Source organism: Watersipora subatra, chromosome 8, assembly GCF_963576615.1.
Source record: "Watersipora subatra chromosome 8, tzWatSuba1.1, whole genome shotgun sequence".
In the NCBI taxonomy this organism is placed as follows: Eukaryota; Metazoa; Bryozoa; class Gymnolaemata; order Cheilostomatida; family Watersiporidae; genus Watersipora; species Watersipora subatra.
The window spans coordinates 65,469,540-65,495,323 of record NC_088715.1 but is presented as its reverse complement, the minus strand read 5'-3'; the positions used below and the strand labels follow the sequence as shown (position 1 = coordinate 65,495,323).

At 36.3% G+C, this 25,784-nt stretch overlaps 2 protein-coding genes across 4 annotated transcripts; both read left to right on the top strand.

The window, feature by feature from the left end:
• Positions 1 to 196: 196 nt before the first annotated feature.
• LOC137401743 (transcription initiation factor TFIID subunit 9-like) lies at positions 197 to 17,965 on the top strand. 2 transcript variants are annotated; one of them, XM_068088213.1, is made up of 6 exons: positions 197 to 368; positions 12,766 to 12,942; positions 13,124 to 13,270; positions 14,369 to 14,515; positions 14,652 to 14,801; positions 17,565 to 17,965. In XM_068088213.1, the coding sequence occupies exons 2-6, from the start codon at positions 12,813 to 12,815 to the stop codon at positions 17,645 to 17,647; spliced, it is 657 nt and encodes a 218-aa protein (XP_067944314.1). In that variant the 5' UTR covers positions 197 to 368; positions 12,766 to 12,812; the 3' UTR covers positions 17,648 to 17,965. The 2 variants fall into 2 exon arrangements, with proteins under 2 accessions (XP_067944314.1, XP_067944315.1); XM_068088214.1 differs by lacking the exon at positions 197 to 368 and adding an exon at positions 506 to 642.
• A 330-nt stretch (positions 17,966 to 18,295) lies between these two features.
• LOC137401690 (uncharacterized) lies at positions 18,296 to 25,768 on the top strand. Of its 2 annotated transcripts, none has more exons than XM_068088149.1 (3): positions 18,296 to 18,368; positions 19,737 to 19,894; positions 24,962 to 25,768. In XM_068088149.1, the coding sequence occupies exon 3, from the start codon at positions 24,991 to 24,993 to the stop codon at positions 25,666 to 25,668; it is 678 nt and encodes a 225-aa protein (XP_067944250.1). In that variant the 5' UTR covers positions 18,296 to 18,368; positions 19,737 to 19,894; positions 24,962 to 24,990; the 3' UTR covers positions 25,669 to 25,768. The 2 variants fall into 2 exon arrangements, with proteins under 2 accessions (XP_067944250.1, XP_067944251.1); XM_068088150.1 differs by having other exon boundaries at positions 24,932 to 25,768.
• Positions 25,769 to 25,784: the final 16 nt, after the last annotated feature.

Sequence of the window (25,784 nt, the reverse complement as noted above, 5' to 3'; positions counted from 1 at the left end):
CATGTTACATTTGTTAATGTGACAGCTAACCATATGATTACAACGTTATCGCGCGAGAACGACCTATGAACTGATATTCAAGATACCGCGCCTGTCTCAATGATCTCGCAGCTGCTGATACGATCGTTTGTAAAAGTAGCCTTAGAGCTTGTGCAAACGCTTACTTGGGGAAACGAAACATGGTTAAAACAGACAAACCATTTCAACCATCATTTGTTACCGAGTTGCTAAAGTTTGTGAAGTAGCTAATTTTGTATTAATAATAATTTCAGAAATTTTTAGCTTTCGAAAGCTTCAGTCAAATCGGATCTTTTAAATCATAAGACACGTCTATGTCAATAATTCATCAATCGTTCGAACATTGCAAGGTGCTTTATCTTAATCATCGTTCTAACTTTTCGTTATATTTATGAATACTATAAATTGCAAGATTATGCGCTAGTTCGTTAGTAATGTATTGTTATATTTCAGTAGTAGTGGCTCACCTTAATTGTTGTTGTTGTTGTTGTTGTTGTTGGAATAGAGTTTTTCAATGTTAGTATTGAACAATCTTCTATCAGCTTAGCAGTGTTGGTACGGATTGATGGATATCTGCAGTTGTCTGTATCATCAGCCAATAAACGTTGAAGGTTTTGTTTTAAGGTAGGAATTACCTTTGAGATCTTAGTATCATCGTCATAGAGGAGCATTGAGTGTCAGCAGGTGTCACCAGCTGTTCCATGTGCATGTAGTTAGAACTGTTCCATGTTGCAACCTGTTGGTAGGGTAGAAAGAGTTCATGAACATCAAAGGCGCCGAGTCTCAAATAAAAAAGAACGTAATAAACAACATTTAGTTCAAGACATACTCGTTCTTCATTCATTTTCATCAAACGGTTACGTTTGTTCAAACTTACGTTTTTCAGTCAGCACTTTTACTGTGTATCAACAATCTCCACTCTCCTTAATTCTGTGTGATGGTTTTACTTGTGGTAGTGACTATGTCTAGTTATTCAAAGTCTTGTTAGCTGTTTTTCCTCATGTGATCTTATGGGCTTCTTGTGACATGTTTATTGGTCGCTCATACTTACTCATTGCTTGCAGTACTGGTGTTTTCCCAGGTAGACACATAGTGTGACCATATAAATTTCAGTACTGGTGTTTCTCCAAGAACGCGCATGGTGTGACCACATAGATGCAGTCTCTTCTGGATGATTTCTTTGCTCCATGGTCTTTGTTTGGTCTTATTGTACAGATTTGTAGAACTGATCTTTATTAACCATCGAACATCAATCGTGTTTCTTAGCGTTTTTTTTAGACAGCTGTCAATATTTTTTATGCATTCTTAATGACAGTCCATGTCTTGATATTGTATAGAAAAATGCTAAATGTGTGCGCATTGAAAGCTCTTATTTTGATGTCTGTGCCCAGCCTTCTGTCCTTTACCATGTGTTTAGTTTTCTCCATTGCATCAGTTGCAAGTTGTTTTCATCTCCTCAGATGTTTCCAACGTTTTACTAAGATACTTGCATCGCTTCCATTCTTCTGTTTTATCCTTTTGCATTTAATATTTCTCTGTCTTATCTGTGTTAATCAGCAAATTTCTCTTCTTTGGCATCTCATGGATTTTTTTCCTTGATGCTGTCTACATTGTGGTTGATATTTATCCCCATCCAACAGACCTCGCCTGCATATTGGAGCTGAATGAGTAGACCTGTTCTTTCCAATTTGGGAGTTTTTAACCTAGCATGTCTTAGTAGTTCTCGATAATTCTCAACTCCCTCAGGCTGTCATTTTTTTTCTTTTATTGCAATTGCCAGATCGTTTGCCGATTTAGGCTAAAGAGGATAAGTAACAAACAATCTCCCTGAGGTTTGCCTATGTTTGTTCCGAATTCTTTACCGTTGACGTTTTTGATCGTGACTGCTAGTTTTATATCTTGTATCAGCCTTTGTATTATGTGCAGCTCATTTTATGAAATACTCATTTGAGGTCATCCAGGATGGTCTGTCGCTCCACTCCGTCGAACGCCTCACTCGTGTCCATCATGAGTAGAGTGGTTTCATCGTTCGGCTTGGTGGCAGCTTGCTTAGCGAGTAGTTTGGTGGTAAGTAGCTGTTCAGTTGCGAATCTTTCTTCCTATGAGACAGATAATCATATAATAACCAGAATTTTCCTCATGAGTGATAGTAAGACGACAGGCCGTAGATTTGCAGGTGGTCCCCTTTTTCGTTTTGGATTTTTAGAGTGACACTAGTATTTGAGTCTTTATTTCTTTTGGGTTTCTCCAGTTTCTACTGTGTAGTTTAATGTTTCAGCAATTTTCTGATATAGCGCTGCTGGGCCATTTTTCAGGTGCGTAGCTCATATCTCATCAAGTCCAGGATTTCTGCTGTTCTTCAAACCCTTTACTGCTTTTCTCACTTCTATGAAGACCTCCCTCTTCTTAAGTGGAATATTTGCCATCTCTTTGGTGTATCTATCTGTGAACTTGTTTTTGAAGAAAGCTGTTACTATCTCTGTTTGTATTTGAGAGTCTGTTGTTATACTGTTTTCATAATTTATAACTAGAGGACACTTTTTCTTCATTTTCTGTTAGTTTCTGATAGCTGTGAACTGGCTAGCTGTGATAGCTGTTGGACTCATTCTTTCTTGCTTTAATTACCTATATCTCTCTTTTAATTTTCTCTGTTCTGGTGTTTCCCATTTCCTCATGCATATTATTTATCAGCTGGTTTCTCTCCTTTTTCAGTTTGTTTTTCTTTATCTGATGTTGTTTATATTTGATTTTTTAGATTGTTCTGTTAATTGGACAGTGCATGTATGGCCTTGCTATGATCTCTCCCTTTTGATTTTTTTTCAGCTTTTCCTTTGCTGCCTGATAGTTAGCTTGTACGATCAGGTCCTACACTTCATGCCCGTTCATCGCCCTCTCTTTCTCCCCAGTTATCTGCATCGACGATCATTACTTACACCAATTGGACTGATTGTTTTGGTTTTGCCATTGTTTGATACCATTAGTTATTTTCTTCTTGTCTCTTTCAGTGTGCAGTCTCTTCCGGTGTGCAGTCTCTTTCGGTGTGCAGTCTCTTTCGGTGTGCAGTCTCTTTCGGTGCGCAGTCTCTTTCGGTGCACAGTCTTTTTCGGTGCGCAGTTTCCTTTGGTGTGCAGTCTCTTTCAGTGTGCAGTCTCTTTCAGTGTGCAATCTCTTTCAGTGTGCAATCTCTTCATGTTTATCTGTGCTTTTAGTAGGCGATGATCTCTGAAAGTCAAACGGTTGCCGAATCGGGAGTCTACATGTTGTTGGCTCTTTCTAGTGATAATGTAATCTATTTGGTTTCCTCGGTCATTATCATTGTTGTTAATTGAGCTCTCTCAGGTTGTTGGGTAAACCATTTTGAGTCTAAACAGCGTCTTTGTGAGCACTAGATTCATCTCTTGCAGAACTCTAGCAATTCATTCTCATTGCTGTTTAGCTCCCCTGTTCCATATTTGCCCTTGTTCTCTTGATAATCACTTCACACTTTACCTGTTTTGGCATTGAAATCACTTAGGATTGTAAGGTAATATCTGTTGCTTGCGCTTCTGATCACCGCTCCCAGTTCGTTATAGAGATGTTTTTTACTTGGCGATTCTCCTCGCTTATCGGTAGTGTAGGAGCATAAAGATTTATGACTGTGATTATATAGTCTTTGCTCAGTTTCGTCTTCATCATTCAGGTTCAACTCTAAGTTGGCTTGAGTTTCAGGCGGTATCGCAATGGTAAACATTGTCTTGGCTTTATTGTTTGATGCTAGTTGTCTTATCGGGTTTGAGATGCACTCTGTTTCTCCTAATTATGTTGGTTCTAGAGTTGCCCCAATTTTAATATCGGTATCGGTGCCGATATGGGTGTTAAGTATCTGAATCAGTATCGGCTGATCTTTTCTTAAAAAATCGGAAACTTCAGATATTTTTTACATCGGCTATTTAGCAGAAAACCGTATTTTAGCCTGCTACACTTATAAAAAATCATCAGCTACAAGTTTTTTACTTTTACCTAATGAATTCCGGGCCTGTCACACCATCTATTTCACGTCTATAGCCTGATAAACATCTACACAGCTGAGGAATCTTTTGGCTTTAGTCAGGACGTAATCACAAAGTGCAGTATTTCCCAATTACAACGATATGATTTATGGCAGCCAATCACAAACAAGAGAACAAGGATGGGAGACAAGAATGCGGTGTAATATTTCTATTTACTAGCATAACGAAAGTAATTTGAGCAGTCGATGCATAAAGTTATCTATCTTTCTTTTGATCCTGATGATATGGTGTGTCATTTGTATCGCATAAAATAACCTCAGTGGCTTATCGGTATTTAGCCTGTCCTCCATCGGTGGCAAGTGAGTCCTTCTTCAGTACGACTGGCTACATCAGTAGGGTTAGAAGATAGAGACATTTCACTGAGAGAATTGAATCACTAACGGTAATTAAAAGAAACATTGATTTGCTCTAAACTTGTACAGGCGCAGCAGTTCATTCAGCAATAGAAGAGAGACTTCATTATCACAGAGAAAGCTGTACCACTAACAGTAATTACCATTATTAATAACAAGTTACAAGAAACATGGACTGTTTTGTTACTAGATGCACGGTATGTCAGTATGTGAATATATATACATGTATATCTTTTTTCCATAAATACAAACAAATAAATACATTCATATTTATATTTTCTTTGCATTATATTTGCATAATAAAATTAACAATTATCTATGCAACACAAAAGATCTGAATCGGACTATTTCTCAATGAAAATCGGTATATCGGATCGATATCTGAATCGGCTGGTGAAATTAGAATCGGGGCATCTCTAGTTGGTTCTATTGTCCTCAAGATAAGATCATAGTGCTGCGTGTTTCTCTCCTACCTTTTTCGGGACCCATTGTCCTTGATGTCCAGTCCTCATGAAGACATCTAAACTAATAGGTAGATTTGGTAAGTCTTGAGCAGTTTGGTCATATTGCTTTCGTGTCGTACTTTATTTCTTCACCCTAGTTTATCTGTAGCATGCACAGAGTTGGTCTGAGGTGGTTTCTGTTACTGGCAGGCCCTTTCTGATAAATCTGTTGAGTAGCATTTACGCTGATGAGTAAATGTTTCTAGTAATAGGAATGTTTCAATAAGTAGGAAACAAAAGATATTTTTGTTAGAATGCTCACAATTCTTCAAGAATTACTTTTTAACATACTGCTCAGCCATACCATTTGACTGTGGACAATTGGCGCTTGAATTTTGAATGTCGAGTTACCATTTTTTTGGTGAACTGCTGCATTTAATAACTATTGAAAAATATGTTGTCAGCCATGATGGAGATTGATACTCCGTGAACAGCAAAGTTTATTTCAGTGCCATAAAAACACTATTGGCTGACTTTCCTTTGAGCATTCAAAGTTCCCAACATATGACAAGCAGTCAGCAACAACAAGTTAATTGTTTCCTTTGAATTTCAGTAAATCCATGGCTAAAGCGTTTTATGGTATATACTGTACACTGTGACTCCTTAGGGTCTTCTTTTGCTGTCGATTACTGAAGAGAGCGTATTCTGCACATGAACTCACTATCAACGAGATAGGATTTATTCCACGCCGGCATACAGAACTGGCTGCACGATTCCCGCATTTCTGTATGCCTTCATGCCCAGCTTGAATCATAGAGATTCAAGAGACTAGAGAATCTTTTCTCTAGTCGTGAATGGTATCGCTAGCCACTCACCTAGATATATACATGTAAAGCCATCGTTTTCATATACCTCATCCTTTGCAGATCAGTAAGGTTGTAAGGGTTGTTGCCCTGGAGCTTTACACTTCCTGTTTCTGCCATGATAAATGACATTATTGAACTCTTTCATCACCAGTTTATCAGAGTAATCACTCATTTGCTCATCTGCTAGCTCATCAGCATTCAGCAATCTGTACAGTATATACCATCACAATTTTTTATCCAATTTTTTCTGTCTGGCAAATTCTTTGTCAGTGAAAGCTTTAGACAGGGTATCAGCTGAGTGTAGTAGTTTGCCAGGAACATTATGAACAAGAGCTGTATCATACCTATGCAGCTGTATTTTGAATCATTGCAGTCTAGGGGATGCCATGTGTAATGACTTGCCTTTGATAAATGCAAGTGGCTTGTGATCAGACTCAACATGACTGGGATGTTCATAGCTGTGGAATTTCTTGCATCTAAAAACAATGGTCAAGAGATCATTATTTATCTGAGGGTAGTTAGTTACAGCAAGGGTCAAAGTTTGGGAAGCAAAGGCAATGGGTTATTTCTCTTGAAGTAACACAGCTTTCAAAACAGCTTGTGATGCATTTACATGTAGATGAGCATCATTTGACATCTCGCCAGCACCTCATTACTGGTGAGTACATGCTTGATGGACTGAAAAGCTTTCTCTTTTCCTACACCCTATACCCAGGGTGTCTCCATGCGTAGAAGTATCTTCAATGATTCAGTCAGAGTCGACATGTTTAGAATGTAGTGCTTCAGAAAGTTCAGGGTGCCTAGAAGTCTCTACATGTTAGTTATATCAGATGGGGATGGCATGACAACAATAGCTTGAATCTTCAAAGGATCGACTTTAAAACCATTGTTAGACATAACATGTTCAAGACATCGCACTTCTGGCTAATAGAGTTGAACCTTTTTTTGAAGAACCTGACATTGTACTCTCTAGCCCTCTCAAGAACTTTGTGAAGATTCCCATCATGTTCTTCTTTTGTAGCACTGTACACAATCGTATTATTGAAGTAGATTTGTAAGCAAGTCAAGCAAGTCACCAAAGATCAGTTCAACATGCTTCTCGAAACCCTCTGAAGCTGAATGTAAACCAAAGGGAAGTCTCAGGAAGCAGTAGAAGTCAACCAGAGTGTTGAAGGTAGTCAACAGACTGCTATAATCAGTCAAATGAACATGCCAATCAGTACCCATGTTTCCGATTGAGAATGGTGAAGGATTTCCTTCTTGAGAATTTGAAGGTGGTGTCTTCATGGGGGAATTGGGCACTTTTTTGTTGAACAGCTCAGTTGAGATCCTTGAGATTTAACAATATGCCTACCGAAACATTTTTCTTTTCAGCTCACACCATGCTGTTCACACATCTGGTGGCTTTATCAACTTGAGATATTATTCCTCCAGTCTTCATTCGGTTCAGTTCAGTCTGCACTTTCTCCAGCATGCTGATAGGACTTTTTCACAGAGGTTGGATAACAGGTTTCTCTTTTCCATTCAAAGAAATTTCACGCTTTTAGTGAGACATAACGCTTTTGAAAAGATTTGAGAACTCATGAATGAAATGACTTATGTCATCAACCTGCTTGATTATAGACAGTTGCTCACAAGCATTGAGGTCAAGGACAGTTATCAGATTATTGTCTACGACTTCAAACCTCAGAGTGCGGCCAGATCCATTCTTTTGTGTTAGCAATACCTTTGTGTTAGCAAAGTAAGATTGTTTATGGGTGTCCTGCAGTACCTAACGAGTTTCACGTTAGAGGTCACAATGTCAGCATTAAGTTTGTTTGCCATAGCTAGAGTGGTTGTGTTGTTTTCAGCTCCAGTATCTACTTTGAATTGGGCTTCAGCACAGCATGTTAAGTTACTCACAGTGACCGGTATCATCCAAGACCTGCTCAGTCGAAATGAGTTCTCAGCAGCAGCAGAAAAGCTTTCAATGGTTCACACAAACTGTTCATATCATCTTCTAGTTTAGATTTATTAGCATCAGGCCACTTTCCCCAGACTGTAACACTAACTTCTCCTACACTTGAATAATTTCTCATTTCTTGCTGATCAAAGTCAGTCTCAACAGCGCGGACAGACTTGGCTAGACACTTCCTCTCAAAGTGGCTCTTGCTTCCACAGGCCTTACAAGTCTTTTTATGTGCAGGACATCGACCTCGCATATGCTCAAAGCCACAAATTTTGCAGTGTATGTTCTGTGATGTATTCCTGTCGGCTGCTTGCGCTGCAGGATTCTGTTTTCGGCTATTACTATTGTTGGCTGCCACAATTTGTGGTAGCTTTGTCACGTGCCATCAAATTCATGTGATAATCACTTCCAAAGCACGAATTGATTTAATAAGCGTCAGTCAGATTTATTGCGTTGTTTGAAGTAGCTTCTCTTTCGGCTCTGTTGGTCTGAGACCTAAGACAATCCTGCCCAACAGCATCATTTCTTTCCTGTCACAAAATTCACACTTCACACCTTTAGAGCAAATCTTTTTTACAATTGAGTTTTCGACATCAGTTAGACTGATGTTCTAGAATGCAAAACCGTTTGTAGAGCGCCTTTTTCTTTGAATTACAGTAATTTTGAAGCATATCCAAAACGTCATTGAGTACAGTTTTACTTTTACCTGTTGGAGCATCAAATGGAAAGATTATTTCATCACCATAATCGCTTAATCGCCAGCGGTATGTAAAAACATTGCAATCTGCCTTCTTGCGATAGCAGCATTTTTAGTAAGTTCAGGACTAGTTGGAGACTTCTCCTTCAACAAAAAGTCAATGGCAGTCAAGTAATTGTAAAAGTTTCTTCTAGACTTCTTCCAGTTTACAGATAAATTACCATCAAAGCATAGTTCATATTGCTGTTTCAACTCTTCCATAGTAACAGGCTGCGGTTAGAAACCGTTATATGAAACTAAGTCTGGACTAGTAGTAGATCTGAGTTAAACAAAATGTCAGGAATCTTCAGTTAGTGGTAGGACAGGTGTGAGTCACTTGTCACACTGCCACTGTGTCGTATTTCAATAGTAGAGGTTCACCTTAATTGTTGGTCGTTGTTGCTGTTGAAGTAAAGTGTACTAGTGTTAGTATTGAGTCGTCTTCTATCAGCTTAGCAGTATTCATACTGGTTGATGGATATCTGCAGCTGTCTGTATCATCAGCAAATTAGATTAAGGTTTTGTTTTAAAGTAGAAATTATCTTTGAGAACTTTGTATCATCATCAAGGAGCTCTAAGTATCAGCAGGTGTCATCAGCTGTTATTGTTACAAGTAGTCAGATTGTTGCAACTTTTTGGTAGGGTAAAAATAGTTCATGAACATCAAAGGCGCCGTGTCTCGACTAAAACGGAAAATACAAAATGTATGGTTGATTTCGTATGATATCTGATATAGTGAGTCAGTAAGCGTAGCATCGTAGACGAAGCACGTCATCATGGGTTACATTGGAAACATGAAAAATACAAACACACTGATTGGTTATGAAAAATACAAACACACTGCTCATATCTCTTATGAGCAGAAACACTAAAATACACCATGGATAAAGCCAGGTTAGGCTAGTTAGGTAGGGTATGTTAGGTATTATATGTTAGTTATATTGTCATACTGTCATGTTGACATTGAGACTCTTTCGTGTTATGGGATGAGTAGTAATGTATACCTTGTTCAACATTTTATTGTGGGGCTATGAGCTTTCCATGTTCAAGCCATGTTTTCTCTGCTAATTTTAAGATGAAAGCTCATAATGTCTTCTAGAAATGAGCTAAATGCGCATTTCTTTTTTTTGTAGATTATGGCCTAGTATCACCGAGAATGTTAACATTTTTTTTTACTTTGTTTGTAAATATTTTCACATTAATCGGTTACAACACTACAGAACATATCTCTTTCATCCACTTTGGGCTTTCAGTTTTATTTCGCAGCCAAAATTTTAGCTTGCAGTAATATACGTAATTATACTCATGCTTGTCATGCTGGCTCCTTGGTGATGAAAATTGTACTTAGATAGTAAGTACTACGTACATACATAGTAAGTACTGCTTAAATTTTAAAAATAATTTAGGAATTTATTTATAAATAAAAATCTCAGTGTTGTTTTGCCTTTTTGTACATCATATATCCAATTATAGCGATTAAAATCTAGCAGTGAAAAATCAACTTAGTGCTGGGTTTGAACTTTGAACCCTTAGTTCTGCAGACAAGTATTTATCTAATACATTACGCTCTGCAACTGGCTATACTATGGAATAAATTGTGCACATACTCATTACACATGCCAATATTTCACGACTTCACGCTATATGATTCAACTAGGATTGTGCTAGAATTGTGGCCTGAAGAGAAATTTTTAAACTCACATGGGCAGCAGGACCATTGCAATCAGTATAGAGCTGTAGCGGGCACTGCAGCCGGTACAGTATGAATTACACAGAAATAAACACAGTGCACACATATAAACTATGTAACACCTTGATTTAAAAGTTAGAATGGTAGATGTTGCATATGTTGATTAAAGTTAGAATGGTAGATGTTGCATATGTTGATTAAAGTTAATTTTCTGTGCAAAAGCTTTTTTATAACTCGCTCAACGCCAAGCATTCACTTTTATATGTAATATAATGTATATAATCATGATATGTAATATAATGTATATAATCATAATATGTAATATAATGTATATAATCATGATATGTAATATAATGTATATAATCATGATATGTAATATAATGTATATAATCATAATATGTAATATAATGTATATAATCATGATATGTATTATAATGTATATAATCATAATATGTAATATAATGTATATAATCATGATATGTAATATAATGTATATAATCATGATATGTAATATAATGTATATAATCATAATATGTAATATAATGTATATAATCATGATATGTATTATAATGTATATAATCATGATATGTAATATAATGTATATAATCATGATATGTAATATAATGTATATAATCATGATATGTAATATAATGTATATAATCATGATATGTATTATAATGTATATAATCATAATATGTAATATAATGTATATAATCATGATATGTAATATAATGTATATAATCATGATATGTATTATAATGTATATAATCATAATATGTAATATAATGTATATAATCATGATATGTAATATAATGTATATAATCATGATATGTAATATAATGTATATAATCATGATATGTAATATAATGTATATAATCATGATATGTAATATAATGTATATAATCATGATATGTAATATAATGTATATAATCATGATATGTAATATAATGTATATAATCATGATATGTAATATAATGTATATAATCATAATATGTAATATAATGTATATAATCATGATATGTAATATAATGTATATAATCATGATATGTAATATAATGTATATAATCATAATATGTAATATAATGTATATAATCATGATATGTAATATAATGTATATAATCATAATATGTAATATAATGTATATAATCATAATATGTAATATAATGTATATAATCATGATATGTAATATAATGTATATAATCATGATATGTAATATAATGTATATAATCATAATATGTAATATAATGTATATAATCATGATATGTATTATAATGTATATAATCATAATATGTAATATAATGTATATAATCATGATATGTAATATAATGTATATAATCATGATATGTAATATAATGTATATAATTATAATATGTAATATAATGTATATAATCATGATATGTATTATAATGTATATAATCATGATATGTAATATAATGTATATAATCATAATATGTAATATAATGTATATAATCATGATATGTATTATAATGTATATAATCATGATATGTAATATAATGTATATAATCATGATATGTAATATAATGTATATAATCATGATATGTAATATAATGTATATAATCATGATATGTAATATAATGTATATAATCATAATATGTAATATAATGTATATAATCATGATATGTATTATAATGTATATAATCATAATATGTAATATAATGTATATAATCATAATATGTAATATAATGTATATAATCATGATATGTAATATAATGTATATAATCAGGATATGTAATATAATGTATATAATCATGATATGCAATATAATGTATATAATCATGATATGTAATATAATGTATATAATCATGATATGTAGTTTTTCACGATCGTTATATTAGATGAACATGAACCAGTTTTTGAGAAAAAACACTCACGAATCGAGCTCCAGTCTGTGACATAATGCTGTCATTTTTTGGCCAAAGACTGACATGAATTGCAGTGTCAGTGCCAATAATTAGCTGGTGCATGAATGAGATATAAAATTGCTTCTGTTGGTCGACATTCTCACACATTTTCCCCATCGAGTCACCATGCTACTTCTTTAAGGTTGTTCAACATGGCAGATAAAGATGATGTCAGGTCACAGCAGATTCCACGAAAAACGAAAAAAGTTTACGTCAAATTATACATTTGAACGGTTGTTGTAGAGTTACACTAATCACCTGCACTTGTATCTTGTGGATTGTGCTAGAAAAAGATTCTTCCTTCACGCAAATATAAAATTTAACAAGAAGTTGTCTTCTCTCTGTAGCCCTCTGAATGGTGTTGCCATTATTTTAGCTTGCCTCAAATGTGCTCATTCTATTGGTGTGTCGTTCAGCTGCACCTTACTCGCACAAACTTTGCTACGGTTTTGTTGAAATGTAGGTCCATTTGGCTCTGAATACATTTTTTCACTGCAGGGAATATCCTGGCTCGTTCCAAGCTTTTGTTATTGTCTGATCAAGATTTGTATGTTTGTAATGAACCTCTGTACCACTCATACAGTCATTATAAACTGTTCTTAAAAATCTAGATATTAAATTTTCTGCAAAGACACAGACTCAATTGCCTATCTTAGGTTTAATTTTTTAATAGGATTTCTTATGTTTTCAAAAAGAAAAGTTTTTGTTGCAAAGTGACTCTTTTTGTCTAATGTTTGTAGATTTACTTGGTTCAACGTGTCTGCTGCTGTGAATACATCCAAGTGCAATGTCGGGGGGAGATGGTAAACCCAGCGGTGTTCCACGAGACGTGCTGGTTATACAATCAATACTTAAGGATGCTGGAGTGACGGACTACGAGCCAGCTGTCATTCCACAACTTCTTGATTTTACATACAGTCAGTCTTGCTTTTGTTACAGTTGAAACCTTTTGTCTAACTGTCGGGCTTGTACACCTGCCCCGCCTTGTCTATCATCTAGGCAGTTTTTCTTTTAATGCCAGCTGTTTGATATAATTGCTAGGTATCGCTGTTATTGACTTGTAGTTTTTTTCTAGTGTCTCATGAGCTCTCTTTACAGGATATGTGACAGATATATTGGATGATGCCAAAGCCTTTTCAAGCCATGCCGGCAAAAAGTCTCTGGATGTTGAAGATACAAAACTGGCTGTACAGCTCAAATTAGACAAAAGCTACACCAACCCACCTCCTCGGGAGCTTCTTTTAGGTTAGCAAACTGTTATCATCCTTTTGAGTAACATCAACGATGGAAACGCCGCTTTCTAATAAATCTTGTGTTCAGTAAAACGGAGAAACATTTCGGCAAAGTTTGTGTGTTGCAGTTTAACATCATCACTTGTGTCACATGTTCACTGGGCAGCAAGAGTATCTGGGTGCATGTGAAGTTGATGAGATATGGTGTGTGTTAATTGGTGTTTGCAAGCAAATTAAGGTTACATTTATACTTGTTGTACGATAAACCAGTCTAATAATCGGCCATTTACATCTTTAAGATATAATTTAAATGTTTAGTAAGAAATCGATTGCATCATTCATATCTGATTGGTCATTTGGTTGTTCATCATCCATCTCTGATTGGCCATTTTTGTTGTTCATCATCCATCTCTGGTTGGCCATTTTTGTTGTTCATCATCCATCTCTGATTGGTCATTTAGTTGTTCATCATCCACCTCTGATAGGTCATTTAGTTGTTCATGTTAATTAAAAGAGAATCAAAATGTTTTTCATCTTTGTATTTGTAGCAACCATTACTTGTTTACTTATTTAGCACTCTGGCCGAAAGAACTGAATTAACATGAGGTTCCAACTAGAGGTGGCCAGCTAGAGGGGGTGTAGCACTCCACTGGACAAACTAGAAGGGGCGTAGCACTCCACTAGGCAAGCTGAAGGGATGTAGCACTCCTCTAGGCAAGCTGGAGAGGGGTAGCGCTCCTCTAGGCAAGCTGGAGGGGTGTAGCACTCTTTTAGGTTAGCTGGAGGGGTGTAGCACTTCTCTAGGCAAACCGGAGAGGTGTAGCACTCCTTTAGGCAAGCTGGAGGGGTATAGCACTTTTCTAGGCAAGCTGGAGGGGTGTAGCACTCCTTTAGGCAAACTGGAGGGGTATAGCACTCTTCTAGGCAAGCTGGAGAGGTGCAACACTCTATTGCTTTAACTGATTCATTGGATTTCATTAGAAACTTGTTAATAGAAATCGGTATAAAAGAGATTTTGACTTTTTACTGTTGGTGAATACTGTAAATTTGACATTCTAATGTCCTAGACATAGTTGTGTGTTCATGTTAGACAAAACTTCTTGCTTCATAGATATAGCTTCACATAGGAACAGCCAGTCACTACCAGTTATAAAGCCATATACGGGTCCTAAGCTACCTCCAGACAGATACTGTCTTTCATCTATGAACTATCAGCTCAAAACGCACAGGAAACCCACACTTTCCTACACTCTTCCCGGTATAGTATTTCCCTAATTCTCTGTCTCATAGATGTGAATGGCACTGCCGATGGCCTTCTGTTTCCTTTAATAGCGCTTGTTTACACTTTCACTGACACTCATAACAAAGATAACAAAGCCGGTTTGCTGGTCTAGGCATGCGGCAGCAGCGAATGCCTAAGCAGACGACAGTGTCTTTAGCGAGGAGTAACTCAATGCAAGGTGCCACTAGAACTAGTAAAGCTCAACCCGGCACAAGGCAGCCATCGATTGTCAGCTCTTCATCCTCTCAACTCACGGCCCAGGGTGAGAATATTCTGTGTGTGTAACTTGTGCCTGACCAGTAGACAGCCAATTGCAAACAGGAAGTTCTGCTCTAGTTGCATAGCTAAAACAATAGATATAGTAAACCCTAAATATTACAATCTAGGGTTTTTAATATATCTATGGCTAAAACAATTAATTGCAAATGTGCTGAACACAAAATTTTTATCACATCGGTTTTTGTTGCCAAAGGCTTTTGAAGTTCTTCGATAATATACTGTTTAATCTCTATTTGAACGCCACCTTTACTTGAACGCCACCTTTATTTGAACTCGACCTCTATTTGACCGCCACCCTTCAATTGAGCGCCACTTCTATTTGACTGTCACTTTGACATTGTTTGATCTTTATGAACCCATATTAGCTAGTGATCAGTAGAAAAGTTTACACTAAATGGTGTTAATAATACTTGGTTACATCATTAACAATTCCTTCGTAGTTGCTGTTCGAATTGAAGTTTGTTTTCTAACTTCAAAGCTTACGGTTTTTTCTTTAAAACTTTGAAAGCAACACCATAGAAAAAGTTAATAACTGTGTCAGGCTAGTAATAGTTCTTTGTTTAATGCGATCTCGGCACTTCGACATATGTGAAAAACAATTTACATTTACATGTATGATGAATCTGCACTACGATTTTTACACCATAAATCTAGTGCTTAGCGCGCATGCGACTAAATGGTTGTCATTATTTTCACGAAAAGTTTTCTAAATAGCAATGCGTAAAAGTTTTGCTCTGCTAAAAAAATAGTTTGGACACTAATATTGACTACTAGTTCAGCAGTGCAGAAGAAGAGTTGAGGTCAGCAGACACTGTGAAAGGTATTAAAAAGCCAGAAGGCGATGAAATGGTTCCAAACGAACGCAACAATCAGAACGTAACTGGCCGAGCAAGCAATGCAAATATGTTTGTTTCAAAAATGTTAACTTTGTTTCTGCATGTATTATAAGTATGGTTCATTTATGTCACTTGTTCTTGAACATATTTTTGTAGCATTTGGTCGATTATCATTATATAACTTACAAATTTCCAGATTTATCGAATATTATTTAATAGCATCATTGCAATTATCTAAACACGGCTTACAATGGATCGGCGCTGATAACTCTTGTTCTATTGCACATTAGAAGCCAGTTTTGGCTGCAAACTGTAGCAACAATATTAATGAGTGCAATGAGCTTTTATACAACACTGTTAAATATAGTTAAAAATAAAAAATATGTCTTCAAATTAAGAATGAAATAAAAAATTGAAAGTTCCAACAAATTGAAATGCAGGCTATAAGATCATTGTAGGTTAATTGCAAGCAATAGATATAAAATGGTAGAAATATTTCTCAGCTTCCCAGTGTATATTTATTTAGAGATCTACGACAAGTTGGAAGTAAGTTATAGCAGATTTATTGTATCCACAAGAGTTAATGTCACTCTGCTCGAGAAGAGTCCAAAATATAATAGGCGGCAATCGCTTCACCTGTAAACGGATTAAATTTAGCTTCCAAAAATTGTGATGAGCTATTTGAAAAGTGCAATATCACCCTCTATTTAAACGTCACGTCTATACAGAGCCCGCCGCTATAGGGAAGGGTTAAAAAATAGAGTGCCATGGTGTTTAAATAGAGATTTGACGGTAGCCTTGTGTGTTGTCACAGAAACGAATCTCATAGACAATACGGTTGTGGGTGCCTTTTTAGCTATGCATATCTGAGAAATTTAAGTCTATGGGCATGCTGCTGTCTGACAACAAGAGCAGTGGTATATTGCTCTTGCAATGGCTCAACATTCAGCCAAATTTAGTTCATGTTTCCCACATTTGAACTGCAAGAGAGATCTGAGAAGAGACTAGTTATTCTCTATATATAGAGAATAACTGGTCTCTTCTCAGATCTCTCTTGACAGATCGCAATGACAGCTAGCCATGAACTACTCCATATACACTACGTTTCCATGATGCGCAGTGCTTCGGAGTTGCGCTATCTCCGAATCATGGAAACGGCGTCTTCGCACTGATCAGTGCGAAGCCAGTCCAAATTCGCATCAAGGAAACAGCGGTTGCGCAGTGGCTGCGCATAGCTCTCATGCCGTGGAGACGGTTTCTTCGAGGACCATAAACTAGTACAAAGGTTATCCCGCTAATCTTGTTTTTTTTCTATTCTCCCGATCTTCTTTCACCTAAATGTAATTATGGTCTGCACCCACGAGGATGATGAGGTGATTACTTTCCTAGACTTTGTTATCGATGCCAACACTTTTCGAAAAAAAGGTGACAAGTCCTAAATTAACTTTTAAATAATATATTACTCAAAAATACTTGTTAAAAATATATTGCTTTGTAAAATTTGTGTTAAGGTTTGTAAAATCTTGCGAATGTGTATTGTAAACAATAGTATAATGACGACAGAAGCATAAAAAGACCGTTTCTGACGTTCGGTATCTGTGATCGATTCTATTTCTCCATCAGGCGATTCGATTTATACAATTTCTCTTATCTGGCTAATTTGCTGAAAACCACTGCGCAGCATGGAAACGTACAATCCCCTCGACTTCGGAGGGGGCTGCATCGCAGTACTGCGCACCATGGAAACATAGTGATAAACATATATATATATGTTTATATGGAGTAGTTCATGGCTAGCTGTCATTGCGACATTATGACATCACAAGTGTTAATTGGAGCCTCCTCAAACCATCGTCTTTTCTTTGTATTGAATTCCTTTTACTGACCATGCATATGCACTTTCGTTTTAGCCTTTGCATCTGCACTGTCGACACCCAATGCAACAGTACAAGTCAAACGCAAGCTAGAGCCTGATGATGATTATGATACATGAAGATCATTCTAAGCAAGAAATCAGGCTATTGATAGCATATTTGTACTGTAATCATTAGCACTGTTTAAGAAGTCTCTTTTTGAAAACGTTTTTACAAAAGATTGTTTCTGGGCTCATTACATCTGCAGACTTGAAACAGTCATATTAGATATTGAATGGTTATTCTCTTGATTAGCCCTTTCCGCATAAATATAACCATATAATTGCACTATTGTGACCATACATCTATGGACCATACATCTATGGACATTTTTGTAATGATTAAAACCAAACATTTATGAGACCCTTATCATTATTAAATATAACCATACCCATGGGTTGCTTAAATAGTCCAAATCCTTTAGCAGGCAGGTCGGCATCATTTCACTTCTTTTACATAAATGTGCTTTTAAAGGTGCATATAACTAAAAATTATTTACAAAGCGTTGCCAAAGATAACACCTTTTGTTCTGACTCTTTAGTTTCTGTCGCTATTATAGTTATTAGTTATACCTATTGCGCGTATAATAATTATAGTTACCATATCTTCGTAACCGCCCTAGAATCTAGGAGTTGTCTCATCTGAAAACTATAAAGATTCTCGTTACGCTATACTGTAGCTATTATTTTTAGTCGCTTGGGATTTATCGCCGCTCCATCCACATCGTAAAATAGGGCATGCTTCAATGACTGATGTCTTTCTACTCTTACAATCGGAGGCTTTAAAAATAAATCAAGACGAGTACGCTTTTAATTTTATGTAGTTTTGGTTTTTCCCTTGACAACATCATCAGATTGGCTCACTCGTTTTGAATGTTTCTTCTTGGATATACTTGGTCGTTTTTGTAGTTTGTAGCTGTGTTAAGTTTCATATAGCGTAGTATCAAAACTAACGAGTTTACTTCGTTTCTTTTTTATTGCCACTTCAATCATTCCGTTTTCATGTTTTCTAAAGGTTTCTCACAGATGCAATGTTATAAAGGTAAAGCCCACACTTGGTGATGTAGGACAGGTATAGATCTGATGTACATATGAAGTGGGCCTAATGGATTGTCTGGTGTCGACCAATTTAAGTTGATTCTACTCAGGCCTGCCAACCCAAGAGTGGGGCAATACGTGAGATTTGGTTTTGGGGCAATTGATGTATCAATGATAGTATATATAAAATTATGGAAATTGGGGCAAAAATCTCACGCATTTTCATTTTTTCTTTGGGGTGATTGCGTGAGTCTCACGCCCAATGCGTGAGGGTTGGTAGGTATGATTCTACTTTCTAAGTGCTTAGTTTGACGATGCAAATCTCAAATCCACGAAAGAATGTAGCTTAAGTGGTAATGTTTTATGCTGGATAGCTAACCAAAGAGCATCGGCACATCATATATGAAGTGCTAATTGATTGCTGATCAAGTTTATGGTTATCATCCACAGAAGTTTTTGAATGCCCGTGCTAAGAGAGAAGACTGGTTGTAGCCTACAAGTTGGTCTTGCCTATCTTTGTTGAGCCCAAAGCAATAAATGCACAGAGGTAAATAGACACTACAGTAATAAAATAAAGCAATACATGGCAACTTACACTAACGATAGAATGATTTCGAAATATATTATACAGCACTAGCTCACGTTGTTAAGTTAGAACGTAGAATAGTTGGTAGATCCAAAATAGATGGAAGGAAGTGGATTCCCTTACATTCATGTGTCTCCGGTGTTTAGCTTGCTCATCTTACAGACGTTAGCAGTTGTGTGAAGTTGCTGTCATAGTCTCTAGGTCACAGGAAGGGTTCCAGCTGGGGTTCACAATGTGTTTAGTCATGAGGTTAAATTCATCTAGGCCGATGGATGTAAATGAAGCATTGGAGTCACTGTGGTTTCGTTCTCTGCCTTCAATTCTGTATTTGTGTAGGGTTATGTATAGTAATGTTCACATCTGCAAGTGTGTGTCATTTTACGCATTAGATAATTCAGGCATGCACAGTCTTACAGTAATTAGGCATTAGATAATTCAGGCGTGCACAGTCTTACAGTAATTATAATGTTGCGCACATGTTTTTGCACTAGTTATGAAGGTGTTAGTCGATATACTGTACACCAACTCATATAAACATTTTTGCAGTCAATGAAGATTAGGTTCTACTAGTCAAACAGCCAGACAAGAAGTCTCAGCACTGACACCAGCTAGCTGTATCCTAGAAATCGTTAATGCTTGTTCTCTATCTCTCTCAACGGTCAAGTTTGTCTATAGCCAGCTCCTGAGCTAGTGAACCTGCATTGGTAAGGAGTGGTTGTGTAGTCTGATAGACACTCTTACCTATCTCAGATTATAAGTAGATAGATTGTATTTATTGCTACACTGGTAGGTCAACTACATATATATATGGTATATATGCTTGTATATATATACCAGCATATATACCATATATATATATGCTGGTATATATATATACCAGCATATATACCATATATATATATGGTATATATGCTGGTATATATACCATACAACACAATACCATATAACAGCATATATACCATATATGGTATATATAATATATATAATAATTGACTGAACTTGGGTAATTAAACTAGGCTACACAGGGTATTGCCGAAGCTGAATTAAATGCGGAGGGGATACTGTAAGCTTCAGGTAATTATAGCTCATTGGTAGTCTGCCAATGTTGCCTTCGACCGGAGCTTAATGCCCCAGGCCTTTCACTGCGTCACTTTTCACTGCCATTTTATGCCTTTTGATCTATATTCACTATTGGCTAGATGTACTTATATCTTGGTTTTTAATTTATTTAATCTTTCTTATTAGAGGTAAACAACTCCAAACATTCATTGTAAGGAAATAGCCAACAGCGAGACATTTAAAGGTCTACTTGCAACAAAATTCACATTATAGTTATTTGATATCAAAAGGCTCTCCATGTCTTACTCTACTGTGTTGTAGTTGCAAAATATGTGGATATGTGATTACAAGCTCTTAAAAGCTCAAAAACGAACAGTTAATCGCAGCCATCTCTTTATTTCGATGACGTACTCAAACATTGTGGTTATTGTTTTGACACGTGATGTTATCACGTGAAATTAAAGGCCAATAAAAGCCTCAATATAAAACGTCTTGTAGCACTTGTTTATGACACTTCCAGTTCTTCCGGAAAGCTCTTATCAAATATACCCTACAAGATTAATTTATTCGCGGAGTTAAGTTTCACGCAAATTGCCTTTTTCATGCATATTCGCAGACTAATTTATTTGCTGGTGAACACAATCACTCTCTATTAAGAGTTAACTCTATTGTGGCTAGCAATAGAGTTAACCCTTCGCATGCGCACACCGCGTGTTTAGGTGTCTATTTAGCTTGCAACTACGAGTCGACCATGCTAAGCTATAAATTTCTTGCTGCGTTCAGAGGTTTTCATGAATATTCATCAAATTGGAGGCCTTTGATGAACCAACAACTTGTGGTAAGTAATAAGTTTTTTTCAAAACCATTTACTAAATTAATAATTGAATTTTTCTTTGGTAAAGCGCAATATTTATTTTTTCCATCTCTACCGCTTCGTTATTTGTTTTAGTGTGAGAGAGAAAGAGTGTCCAATGATCTGCACGACCTATTTGCACTAAAGCTAATAAACGCAGACTGCTCAACGGTTGGTCATCTACCCCATGAAATAAGTAGAACAAGCAGCTTTTTCATCATACAGGTAGAAGTGACCGCAGCTGCTAACGAGGAGAATATATCTGTTTTAAAAAAGGAACAAAGACGCCTTTACGAGCACAAATTTTTGGCCAACCGGCAGAACTTTGCAGCAGTAAGCCACGAGGAGAGTTCTGATGATAACTCCCTTACCAGCCATGTATTAGCAAGAGAATCGCCTTTAGCATCTACCCAAGACAGTGACAGCGATATAGAGCTGCTATTACCAAAATAACTAGTCAGAGGGCACCATTACACGCTAGTATTTACTTATCAAGAGTATTAGTTTAATTTTATTGCCAGACAACCGCCATATGAGCTAAACTGTTTTTATTTACTCCATTCATTGTTTGTAACATTTTATTTGTATTTGAGATATTTTATTTGTACACTCAAGTTTGTAATAAATTATAACATATCTACACATGAAATAGCATATATAATATAATCATGTTTGCTGCAGCGATATCAAGGAGTTGTTGTTGATGATGAAGGGGTCTAGGTTGACTGGTTGCTTCTCTGCCAATATTCCTGCCTTGGTGAATATTACTACTTGTCTCTAGTTTTTGTAAACGGAATAGGTTCTGTTTCATTCTCAATCTGCAGTAAATACAAAAAAATATAGTAATAAGTGTTAATGAAGTACAAAAACAATAGGTGAAGTATTGAATGAAAGGGATCAGTTTTTGAACAAGATAATGAACTAACGCAGTTAATTATGGAAAAACGTATCTGCACTGCAAATCAAATGCATACCATAATGTCCAGATCAGAATCATTATCGTCATCAACTTCGGTATTAGAAGTTGATTTCAATGTAAAAAGACTAGGAGAGATTTTTGCGATAACGACGCCATGCCGAGTAACTTGTGAAAACCTTGAATAATTTTGTAAAGTGTGATGCATTGGCAATAGGGTTAACTCGAAGCCCCGGCGATGATTTTAAAAAAGTTTTGAACTCGGCTACGTTTAATATTTCCGCCTAGCCGCTAGTTTTTAATTTGAGGCAGTAGTTATTCTCCCTTGTGTTTAGAAATAGAACTAATTATTCACGGAATTTTATAATTCGCGGAATTTAATAATTCGCGGAATTGACTTCGCGAAATCGCGACTTTCTATATCCATCGAATATTTTCATCCTGTAGGGTAGATGCTCACTACTTTACTGTTTCATTTCAGCCTGGTCTAATCATCTAGTCGTAGTCTGACCCATATCTGACCCAATCGTAACCCATACTTTCTGCCAAATAGCACGAACAATTTCTGCAGCGCTTTTCGACTATCACAGGTGACCGACAGGCTCATGTTTATCAGAGGATGATATGCACTCCTTCGAGCTAAGGTTAAAAAAATTAAACGAATGTTTACGGTAGGTTTTGAGATATCAGTGCTCAAAGTGACAGCATTACAATGATGATGAAATAGACGCGTAAAGACAATAGATATGGTTTTATTGAATGCGTGAAGTATATTTGTGAAAATATTTTGACGAATGAGGTTGCATGATAGTGTAAACAGAAGCCATTGTGTTCAACTACATCCCATTTGAGCCGTTTTGGAAAGGGATTCCAATCTACGACATTTTCGTAATGGCTGTGATTAACTGTTCGCTTTTGAGCTTTTAAGAGCTTGTAATCATATTTCTACATATTTTGCACATACAACACAGCAGAGTAAGACATGGTGAACCTTTTGATACCAAATAACTGTAATGTGAATTTTGTTGCAAGTCAACCTTTAAATACCCTTCAGGATGAAAATATTCGTTGGTCATAAAAATTCGCGATTTCGCGAACAGTCAATCCCGCGAATTATTAAATTAAGTGAATAATTAGTTCTATTTTTAATCACAAGAGAGAATAACTACTGCATCAAATTTAAAACTAGTCGCTAGCCTAGTTTTTAATGTAAATACTAAACGTAATTGAGTTCCAAAACATTTTTAAAATCATTGACTGAGCTTTGAGCTAACACCATTGGCAATGCATCACATTTATTTACAAAATTATTTTAGGTTGTCACAAGATATGCAGAATGGCGTCATCGCGAAAATAGCCGCGAGGCAGAAGTACTAAACGTAGTCGAGTTCCAAAACTTCTTTAAAATCATCGCCAGGCTTCGAGCTTTATTGCCATTGTGTCAAACTTTACAAAATAATTCAAGGTTTTTACAAGTTATTCGGCATGGCTTCAGCATAGCAAAAAAGCTCGCCTAGTCTTTTTACATTAGAATCAACTCCATCAATCTCTAATACCGAAGTCAAGGACGATCATGATTCTGATCTGGACATTATGGTATGTATTTGATATGCAGTGCAGATACGTTTTTCCATAATCAACTGCATTAGTTAATTCTTTTGTTTAAAAACTGATCGCTTTCATCAAATACTTCAGCTATTGTTATTGTACTTCCTCAACACTCGTTAATATTTTTTCTTTTTGTATTTACTGCATATTGGCTACGAAAACTAGAGACAAGTAGTAATATTATTCATCAAGGCAGGAATATTGGCAGAGAGGCAACCAGTCAACCTAGACCCCTTCATCAACAACAACTCCTTGATATCGCTGTAGCAAACATGATTAAATTATATATATTTTATTTCATGTATACATGTATTATAATTTATTACAAACTTGAGTGTACTAATAAAATATTTCAAATACAAATAAAATTTTACAAACGATGAATGGAGTAAATATAAACAGTTTAGTCCATATGGCGGTTTTCTAGCAATAAAATTAAACTGGTACTCTTGATATGTGAATACTAGCGTGCAATGGTGCTTTCTGACTAGTTACTTTGGTAATAGCAGCTCTGTCGCTGTCACTGTCTTGGGTATGTGTTGAAGGCGATTCTCTCGCTACTACATGGCTGGTAAGGAAGTTATCATCAGAACTCTTCCCGTGCCATACTATTGCAAAGTTCTGCCGGTTGGCCAAAGATTTGTGCTCGTAAAGGCGTTTTCGTTCCTTTTTTAAAAACAGATATATTCTTCCCGTAAGTAGCTGCGGTCACTTCAACCCAATTTCCAGACCTCCCTGAATGATTGGTGATCTTCTAAGAATGACATCTACCACCCTTGCAATCATTGTTCTTCGGTGTATGATGAAAAATCTCTCTCTCACACTAAAACAAATAATGAAGCAGTAGGGATGGAAAAAATTAGTATTGCGTTTTACCGAAGAACCAAAGTAAAATTTAACTAATTTAGTAAATGTAAAAAACTCATTACTTACCACAAGTTGTTGGCTTATCAAAGGCCTCCAAAGCGATGAATATTCGTGAAAACCTCTGGACGCAGCAAAAATTGTTTACCGTAGAATAGCGTGATCGCCTCGCAGTTGTAAGCTAAATATAAACCGAAACACGCGATGTGCGCATGCGTAGGAATATCTATTACTAGCCGCAATAGAGTTAACTTTTCCTAGAGAGTGGCAGTTTTCAGTCGCAGATAAATTCATCCGCGAATATGCATGAAAAGACAATTTTCGCGAAATATAACTCCGCGAATAAATTCATCCTGTAGGATACATCAGCCTCCTCAGGAGAAGATAACTTTATACCTAATCACTTGTGTATTACACTTTGATTATGTTTTTCCTATTCAGATTTACAGCCTCTGTGGTTCTATATTACAGCTGGTTAAGATCTTCACCACTAGATAGCTATGGCTAGCGTTCTTCAAGATTACATCAAAAGCAGCAAAGAGAAGGCATCTTCCAAAAGCAGCCTTCTGTCTGATGCTTCGTCCGGTTTAGGTCTAAATAGCCTAAGTAAAAGTGTCGGGGAACGTTGGTCTGCCTTTACAGGCAATAGCGCTCAAGGAGACCAGGAGAAGCTTCTAGAATCATCAGAGGAAGCTGATGGCTGGTTTACTCAGGCTAAGACTGACCCTTGTCTTCCGAGTTTGTCAAAGAAACAAAGAATAGTTGGATTCATGCTTTGCTTATCTCTTGGGCTATTCTGCTTTTTCATGTGCTCTCTGTACCTGCCACTTCTGCTGGTCAAAGCCAGAAAATTTGCCTTGTTATACACATTGGGTAGTCTATTTTTCCTTATGAGTTTTTCCGCTCTCTGGGGCCCTGTCAACCACCTCAAACATCTTTTCTCCGGGGATCGTCTTCCCTTTACTATTGTTTATTTTCTCACCATTGGTGCAACGTTATACTTCTCTATGTGGAAGCGAAGCTTCATTTTAACGATCATATTCGCAGTTATACAGATACTGGCCATGGTTTGGTATATTATTAGTTACATACCTGGTGGGCAGACTGGTCTCAAGTTCTTCTACAAAATATTCTATGCCTTTACGACTCGTACCGCCTCAGCTGTTCTTCCTGTATAGCGCAAGCTTGGTTGATTCAACTGTAACACTCGAGCTCTCTAAATGAGTTCGTGTCTCAAGTACTTCTCGTCTCTATACTGGCTATTTATTATCATCCACTTTATATCAACTGCTGT

Excerpts from the sequence above, each read along its gene's own strand:
- LOC137401743 (XM_068088213.1), top strand. The coding sequence starts at position 12,813 with ATGTCGGGGGGAGATGGTAAACCCAGCGGTGTTCCACGAGACGTGCTG. Across the intron at positions 12,943-13,123 it reads ACTTCTTGATTTTACATACA|GATATGTGACAGATATATTG; the intron begins GTCAGTCTTGCT and ends CTCTCTTTACAG. Across the intron at positions 14,802-17,564 it reads CTCTCAACTCACGGCCCAGG|CCTTTGCATCTGCACTGTCG; the intron begins GTGAGAATATTC and ends CTTTCGTTTTAG.
- LOC137401690 (XM_068088149.1), top strand. The coding sequence starts at position 24,991 with ATGGCTAGCGTTCTTCAAGATTACATCAAAAGCAGCAAAGAGAAGGCA.